The 9,157-nt window shown below is 48.0% G+C and overlaps 1 protein-coding gene across 1 annotated transcript in view; it reads left to right on the forward strand.

Annotated features, from left to right (window-relative positions):
• DRC11 (dynein regulatory complex subunit 11) overlaps positions 1-9,157 on the forward strand; it is a 148,046-nt gene that overhangs the window by 75,951 nt on the left and 62,938 nt on the right. Inside the window, exon 9 of the mRNA XM_077758417.1 lies at positions 9,002-9,077. Coding sequence (XP_077614543.1) covers positions 9,002-9,077 — 76 coding nt within the window. The remainder of the gene's footprint in view (positions 1-9,001; positions 9,078-9,157) is intronic.

Genomic DNA, 9,157 nt, shown 5'->3' on the forward strand with positions numbered 1-9,157 from the left:
CCTCCTCCATGCCCATCACCCCTTCTCCTCCCCCTCACCCACTCCCCACCGCCACCCTCAGCCCTCAGTTTGTTCTTGGTATTCAGGAGTCTCTCATGGTTTGCCAAAGTCAAAATAATTTAACTACTTTAACCAAAGTGTGTTTGTTCAAATTTATCCCTTCACGTTGACACTGTGGATATATTTTAATGGAAGTTGTGGGTTCCTACTATCCGAAGGAAATCAGAGTTCAAACAGGGTCACTTTGGGCCAGGCCTCCCCTCGTGCAAGGGGGAGGAGGTGGTGATGGGTGGATTCGCCAGGTGCTGCTGTCTTGGAGAGGCAGATGGTGGGATCTTCACCTTCGAGCACGTGGAGAGGTGGGCCCCCAGGAGAGTGTTCTCCCAGCAGAAACTCCTCTTCTGGGAGACGGAGCTCCGGCTGGAAGCTCAGCTCATCCTGAAGCAGGATCGTGTTTCCAGAAGCATTTCCGCACAGACACTTCTTCCTTCATGGCTGACCAAATCCCTCATCTGAAGCAACTCAGGAGAACGGATCCTAAGGGTTATAGTCCTTCTGTGACTGTCCAGAGGCAGAGACCCAGCTCTTGCTCAGGTAGCAGGGGCCACACTCTTCATGTTCCAGGATGTGGGTTCAGGAGAGATACAGGACAGGCTGCATAGACCTGGACAAGTGACTGGACCAAGGCGTCAGAAACCGTGAGCAGGGGAGAAAGGAGGCCAATGGTGGTTGTGCGATGACAATACCCAAATTCCGCATAAATGCAAGGTATGGGCGATGGTGATGAAGGCCAACGTTTTGTTCAAAATCACTTGCACGGGGCACCGGGGGGGGGGGGGGTGCTCAGTCAATCATCTGAGTCTTGATTTCAGCTCAGGTCACAATCTCACAGTTCGTGGGTTCGAGCCCCACATCGGGCTCTGTGCTGACAGTGCACAGCCTACTTGGGGCTCTCCCTCCCTTTCTCTCTGTCCCTCCCCCACTCAAATAAATAAGTAGACTTTAAAAACACTCCCTTGCACGACTGCAGCCAGCCAGGTGGAGACAGTTGTCCCTTCTGGAAGGTTCTTCTCCCGCACTGTGGTTAACAGAACCTGCCCCCATCCATCTCTGTCCCTCTCCTTCACCGTGTTCCACTGCTGTGAACAAGAGAAGAGAGGCCTCTTACAGCTCGTTCTGGGCACAACCCGCCCCACCGTAGTCCCCAGCTCAGTCCCCAGCTACCCTGCAAGTTGTGCTGGCCCCTTACCTAATTCTGCCCCAGGAATTGCTCTGGGTCTCAAGGAGCTGCTTCCTGCTAGGTCACACCACCCAGGGACAGCCACCCCCCTCAGTGGGACCATTCTGAAAACATTGTTCCAGCTCCCGGGCTCCCTCTGGGGCCAGCTGACAGCTCACGTCCAGGGGTGTCACGGCTCAGCTACATCCGGTTCTCTTCTGCGCAGCTCCCTCCCTGTGGGTGGTGAGCCACCCCCTGGGCCTCCATCTGAGCGTTTCCAGGGAACCCAACCCACGAGGCCACCTGTTGTCCCTCCTGCTCTACTTGGGCCCCAAAGCTTTAACGTGTTGCAGAAGAACATTTAAAAAAAATAAATAAATAAGAAGAGAGCTTACTTGATACAGTTAATTTTGAGAGACCCCCTCACACTCTGCAAGACAATTTTGAAGCAGTGCCTGAGAATAAGGACAATTGGAAGGATTTCAATTTTATTCTAAGCATTCTCTTGTTCTAAATATACATTAAGGAGTTTGACACTTGCAAGTTAAAAATTCACTGTTAATGAAGCATGTTCCATAAAAAAAAAAAATCTGAAATTATCAGCTACACAATCCGGTCTTTGTTGAGTGAAGGTATTTTATTAACTGCCAATTAAAGAGTCACTTAATGATGAAGAGTTTGGAGCAAAAAGCAAAGTCTGAGTCCACAGTCAGGGGAGAATTCTTCAGAGCTACTTAGAACTGAATCTATTCGTGAAAAGTACAGGTAGGTGACCTTTTGTATTGACTTTTAAGAGTCTTAATTTAGAATCAATGCCCAAGCATCTAGAAGCATTCCCGTGTGTGAGAACTGCCACTTTGACCTGTAGAAAAGGCATCTCACATTCATCCTGGTTCAAGAGTAAGGCAGGGGGGAGAGGAAACTGGTTTCACTTAGCTTGCGTGGGTGCTGACTCACCCCTAACTCCTTCATGGTGGCACAGCTGTGGGATTATCCTTCAGGTATTTTTATAAACTTTGTCATTTCTCTATTGCCTATATATATGTGTGTATATATATATGTATATTGGCAACATATATATGGTCAGAAAACTTGGGAAAGACATCATATTTAAAAAAAAAATAGAACCTGAGGATTAGCTAAATATTTCCACTCACCTCTTCAAGTGGAAAATAGACTCTTGTCAAAATAGCGCACAAGTACAAGCTTCGTCAGTTCACAAGAAAGCTACAAATGAGCATATGTGGCCACAAAGGAGCTGTTGACAAAGGTCTGGAGGTGAGCGGATCAGAGGGCTGGGTGGTTCAGATTAGGGACTCCAGGCAGGATTCCACTCCATTGCTGAGCCAAAGAACCAAAGGACAACTTCAGAGCAAGAATGACAGAGGCCACAGATGGTGTATGGTGTAGGGCCAGGAAAGCCCGGAGCAGCCATGGATGGGGCCTTCGGGTGCTGGGCAGAACCTTCTGGAGAAGACAAGAGTCATCCCTGGGGTAGTGACTTGAGCAGACCTGAGTTGTGCAAGCTGTGGTCTAAGGTCTGTGGTTCATGACCATAGTTGGGATGGCCTATGGGTGAGGAAGTGACCAAGGCAGCGAGGCTGTTAGGTACAGGTTGGGAATCCTGGGAGACAGGAAGCAGGGTCCACACAAACCCAGGTCCCACCCAAGGACAGGAGTGGGGGCAGGGGTCTGAGCTCCTCTGAAGTTTGCATCCATCCCCGTGGGAGGACGCATTTAAAGCCAAACATTATCCACAGGGTTGAGAGTGAAGTAAGTGAGTCCTGTTTGCCTTATTGATTTTTTCTAAAAATAATGAGGAAGGAAAGGCACATCCAGCTGGTGGGACAAAGATCTGGGCTCATAGTCAGCAATACAGTGACACCCTGACCTGGCTCAGAAATACCCATGGCCATCCTTTCATGACCACCTCCTCTCCCTCCTCAGCCCTTCCTGGGGTCCCCTCTGTCTGCATAAATGTGTCTCAGAGTGACCTGCCTAAAACACCTCTCCCCCAACCCTAGTGTAGCAGGAGAGAGCTCCTTGTAGACACTCTGTCATTCAGGACTCTAAGGATTCGTGAGTTCCCCTGCGGTGTCTTGAGATGTTTGAACCTGGAGATGAGCAGAAGGAAGTTTAAGGGGCTTTGGTGTCCCTGCTTGTGTTTCCAACTTCCGGGAGGGCTGATGGCATGAGAAAAGAGAGTGCTGTTAGGGTGGGTCTTCATAGATCGTGCACAGCATTTGAAAATAATTGTGGAGGGTCGCCCTACGTTCATTTGATCATCGCATCGAGAAACTTTGCAAACAATTGAACATGTAAAGCGTGAAAGTTTTCAGTTTCTTATTTGGATCCATCTGAGACCCTCTCTACTGAGATGCTGAAGGATGGAAGCAAGGAGATTGATTTGGGGACCGTTCACCTTCACCAGTGTGAGTAAAGGGAAACATAAAACACCATAAACACCTTCAAAAATGAGCTTCCAAAAATTAATCTCTTCATCCCCCAGACAAGAAAACGAACTTCTATCTTGTACCTTTTCTTACACAAAAATTAACTCAGCACGGATCATGGATTTACATGTAAAACTGTAAAAGTTTTAGGTAAAAACGGAAAACAAATCTTCAGGGTCTCAGGCTGGACAAACAGTTTTTACACTTGATGCCAAAAATATCCATAAAGAGAAAGATTGATAAATTGGACTTCATCAAAATTAAAAATTAAAAATTAAAAGCTTTTAGGGGCACCTGGGTGGCTGAGTTTGTTAAGTGTCTGACTCTTGATTTTAGCTCAGGGCATGATCTCCCAGTTCGTGGAATCAAGCCCTGCATTGGGCTCTACGCTGTCAGGATTCTCTCTCTTCTTCTCTCTCTGCCCCTCTCCTACTTGTGCTTGCTCTCTCTCAAAATAAATAAGCAAGCATTTAAAAAAATAACAATAAAAAAATAAAAAACATTTGCTCTTGGAAGAGGATGAACAGACAAGGAGAAAATAGTTGCAGGCTACAGATCTGACAATGGACTTGCATCTAGAATACATAAAGAATTCTCAAAATTCAACAGTAAAATAAAAATTAGGCTTTCTTTTGGATCTCCAGTTTGAAAACCATCTCTGAAAGTGTTAAGGATCACAGACAAGGACATACCCTGTTAAGAATATGTAACAGAGGACAGTGCTAGTCCAGTCAGGAGAACGTTCTCTGCAAGCCAACAGCCAGCTTTGCAAACGTGCTTTCAATGTCAGGATCACGCCATTTGCCCAACAGTCGGCTATGTGGACCTCACATTCGCTTTAGAAACCAAAACTTAGAGAAGGAGCATCATGCGATCCATCCCTACGACTCTTTTCTCTTTGTTATCTTTCAAGCCATATGTTAAGCCATTTGGAACTATCTTAAATGGATTTTACCTGTCCAGACCACATGGTCATGTCAGAATCTTCCCTGCATTCACGTAACTTTGTGCTAAATCCTGGAAAGAGCCTGGTACCCAAATGCAGCACCATTAGCCTGAAAAGTTTCTGCTTAGCTCCAGTGCCACCCAGCCTTTCTGTGACCACAGTGCCTCTTCTCCAACCGCTTGGCCCAAGGAGGTGCTCCATAGTGAACCATTGAGCTAACCATGCTCTTATGTTATTTTAGGGTATTTCAAACTAAATTTTGTACTACTTCACAAATATGGAAAAGTGAGTGAATTTCCAAAGGCTAGTATCATGAATAAAGGTGTCATCATGGAAATGTCCATATTGAGCATCCTCTATGTCCATTAAGGACATTGGGAGAGGAAGATAAGAAGCTTCGAGCTGTAGTGACGGGAGCCTTCACCCAGGAAACAGAGACCCCAAGGATAGACTCCCCGCAATTGTACATGAACTTTTATGTGAAAATACATTCCTCTGAGAAGAAGGTGTGTGCATTTTCTCCGTGCTTCCTCCTATCTAAAAAACTCAAAAACCACCACTTACAGAAAGATACCAACGGCTGTATTGAAGGGCCAAGGGAAGCACCACAGATTCAGAAAAGAGCGAGATCCACCAGCCCTGGAGACAACGGAGGAGGCTTCCCTGAGAACATGGCCTGTCAGCAGCCTTTGGGGAGCTCACTCTCATAGCCCAGGTCTGCCCGGGTCTCCCTGTCCCCGCCGGGGAGGGGGGGGGAGGACCACAACAGCCTCCTGGCCACCATTGCCCCCTCCTCTCCTGCCATTCTGCCACCTGTTACCCACCCCCAGCAGCCAGAGTGACCTGATGAAACCAGGACTCCAATCAGCACCTGAACAGCGCTTACAGCTCAAGAGCTGTGCGGTAGTTATTTCCAAAGGAACGCTGGATGCTCATCTGAAGGCGCTGGGAAGAAGTCGTGGGGTACAAAGACGCACCAGATGCGAGAGACAGCTGAACACTGGCCTGGGCTGGGTGTTTGAGGACAAGAGGGAGGTCAGGAGTCGAGATGGACGCCAGGTGTCTCCGCTGAGACCCTGTGGAGTATGAGGGACAGAAGGACAGGAGCTGGCTTCAGAACGACACAGATTTGAGGGTGGGACACCCACGCAGAGGCATCACACGGTTATCTGGAAATTCAGACAAACTCTGGCAAGACGCAAGAGCTCTCCCTGCATAGAAAGCCCCCATCAAGGGCAGGAGAATGGATGGGTTGTGGGAAGACCAGTGTGGGGATAAGTTGAGAATCTGGATGATGTCCACAGAGGAGGGCAGGAGGAAGAGGGGAAACCAGTGAGAGAGGAGCATCCTGGGAGGAGGGAGACGTTCTGCACACTGGAGACACTGAGGCTCCTATTTCCTTTTCCAACTGTGTGAATTTCTGGAAGGGTGAAAGGAAGGTTCTCCTTCTGTCCCTGCTGCCCGTCTACCCAGAGAAGTGAGAACTAATAATATGAGGGAGACAAGTCAGAAGGTTCTTTGAAGGGAGGGAATGTTCCAGAAAAGTCAAGGAGGATGCTTGAGGAAAAGATGCACTGGTGAGCACATCACTGGGACGCAGAGCTCCTTTGGCTACACAGGAGCGTGGGTCAGCAGATGCAGAAGGCAGGTCGCTAGCAGAGAAGGGACTGAGACTTGGGGGTATACAAACCTCTTTCAGGAAATTGCAAAATGATCAGTGAAGTCGAGAGAGGATTTTATGAAGGGTTAGAACCAAGTGTACAGGGACGGGGGGTAAGACATGCCAGGGATGTGGGCTGGGGGAGGTCCCAGGGTAGCAGGCAGGGAGGAGATGTTGCCCAATAGAGTAAGACCCGGGTTCTCAGCAGCAAAGAGCCCTGGGGGAGAAGCAGAGGATTTCAGGGGTGAGGAGAGTGTGGAGGGGAGAAAAGCCATTTCACCCAAGTGGCCTCCACTTTCTCAGTATGAAATGAAGCAGACTTAAAACCCGTGTGACTCTGCTCAGCTGGGAATGGCTGAGCGCTCAGCCAGGTGAAGAACAGACGGCCACACAGGTGGAGAACCCGCCTGGCCCCGGATCCAGCTTCAGCTGGCACAGCTGCCCTCCCAGCCAGCTGGCCAGAACCAGACTGATTGATGCTTGATAGAGTGGACTGATTGACTGAATCAACCAGAATGATCCAGGTTGAGTGTTTTCACTGGACCCTGATTTCCCAAAATGCGAATTTCTGTGAAGATAACAGAGATTCCTTCCATGAAGAGTCAGAAATAAAGACAGAAGGACCCCTGGATGGTCCTTTGCTGGCCTTCCTTTTCCCAGACACGACTCCCTGAAGGCTCATCCGATGACCCCATCAAGCAATATACAACATCTATCACTCAAGCAACGCAAGGTCAATGTAGAGGAGGGCAGGTTGGGTTGATTTAAAAAAAGAGAAAAATAAGCAAAGATCACGTGGAACCCACCACCCAAAGCTAACCATCATTAACATGGTGGTATATATCCTTCCAGACATTTCTTTATACATAGATGTATACAAATTGCTTCTTATGCCCCATGTTTCTAGTGACCATCAATTGTGGCATCGCCAAATGGCATCCTGGAGTCAGGATAAAGGTTAGGGACAAAGAGAAGCATTTCAGTTAACCCTCTGGAGGTGAGAAAGCTGGGCTTTTCCCTGAGTTAAATCTTCCAAAGGACAAGGAGCTGAGCCGGGTACAGAGATAAGTAGGGCTTCCTGACAAAGAGGGCCCCCGCTGGGAAAGCATCACTTGTGGGAGCTGCAGTGTGGGCGTGGAGCCCGGATGGTGCTGGGTGGGCTCAGAGGGAAGATGTCAGCTGGCAGTTTGGAGGGACCGTTGTGAGAAACGTGGTATGTTTCTTACCGCCCTAATAATGGCCAGGACAGTTTTTCTGACAAAAATTAAACGTAGGTACCAGCAGAGAAAATCAGGACAGATGTACATAAGACATAGCTATACATTTTTTTACTTCACATGTGGGTTATCTCAGATTGCTTGTATACCTTCTGTGTGGGAAGGAACAGCAGTCTGAAGCCCAAAAAAAGCATGAGTACTTTAGATTCTTAATCTTGATGGAATTGAGAGAAAAGTGTGAGCAGAAAAATAAAATGACATTCTCAATTAAATGCAGACTTGAAAATAGTTATGAGATGCTTATTTTTTTTCTTTTTTTGCAAAAAGCTATCATATTATTTTGGTGCCTTTTTATTTTAAAATACGGTTAGTAATGAGAGCTCCCGGGCTGATTTTCAGTGTGGATCTAGAATCTATTGAGTGGGAAATAATCAGTCTCTTCCAAATCACAGTACCCTCACCTCCACCCCTACCCTGAGGACACAGACCCTAAAACAATAATCAAATTATCTGAAAGCCACTGAGTGACCAATCTGACAATTGAACCTATATGTTAAGACGTATATGCCAATGCATACCCCCATTTTTTTAGAGAGAGAGTGAGAGCATGCATGAGCAGGGGAGAGGGGGAGAGGGAGAGAGAATCCCAAGCAGGCTCCACGCTCAGCATGTTCACACTCAGCCGGGGGCCCAGCGCAAGGCTTAATCCAATAACCCTGGGATCATGACCTGAGCCAAGATCAAGAGTCAGGCACTGAACTGACTGAGCCACCCATGCCCCCCTTTGAAAAACGTAACAGATGTGGCCCTAATTGATACCTGCCACTAATTCCTGTTAACGTGGAGGATCTGAGGTTCTCCTGGACCAGGATTCTTGGACTCTCACTGACCCTGCTTCTGGACCTCCGCCCCATTATGTCACACCACGATCTCTCTTCCCAGTGTCTGCTGGGGCAGGGAAGCAGGTGCCAGGAAGTATAAGCAAATCCCACATGGCAAGGAGAGTGTCTTTTTCGCCTGGGAGATTCCAGCACGGCTTCACAGAAGGTGACACATTTGCCTCGGACCTCAGAGGAATTTCCCACAAACAAAGATGGGAAAATGGGATTCTGATCAGAAAGAAGATGGACACTTCCGCCTCCCCTCTACATTCCAGGCAGCTTGGTGTCCCAACAAGCCAATGAGGGGAGGCGGTAAGACTCAGGCTGGGAATCAGCTCTCAGAGCAAAGAAGGAACCAGAATGTAAGATAACAGGATCAAGGAGAGGTGACTGAAACAGGGGCGCTTTAGTGAGCCTAGAATCATCCATGCCCCGATTGGTGGACACAGCACCCTCTGCTCAGACTAGCCAGGTGGGTGGGCAAGGGGCTAGACCTTCGCTCATAACCCAGGAAAGAGCCTGTGTGCCTCATCACAGTCCAGTAACCAGAATGTGTGCGCCTCGTACTTCTAATCTCAACCGATAAAGTAGGGCTGTAATTAACAAAAATATTCTTTTTTAACAGGAAGAAGATGAGGGGTGGAAAATGTCACCAAGTGTTTTCCTTCCTACGATGGAGGAAGGAAATAATGTATACAAAGGTTGGTTTCGGAGAATATATACCTGTTACCCTGTCCACACAGCATGACCCCTGGCCCTAACCCCTCCCCCCCCCCCCCCT

Source organism: Crocuta crocuta, unplaced genomic scaffold (assembly GCF_008692635.1).
Source record: "Crocuta crocuta isolate KB4526 unplaced genomic scaffold, BGI_CrCroc_1.0 scaffold290, whole genome shotgun sequence".
In the NCBI taxonomy this organism is placed as follows: domain Eukaryota; kingdom Metazoa; phylum Chordata; class Mammalia; order Carnivora; family Hyaenidae; genus Crocuta; species Crocuta crocuta.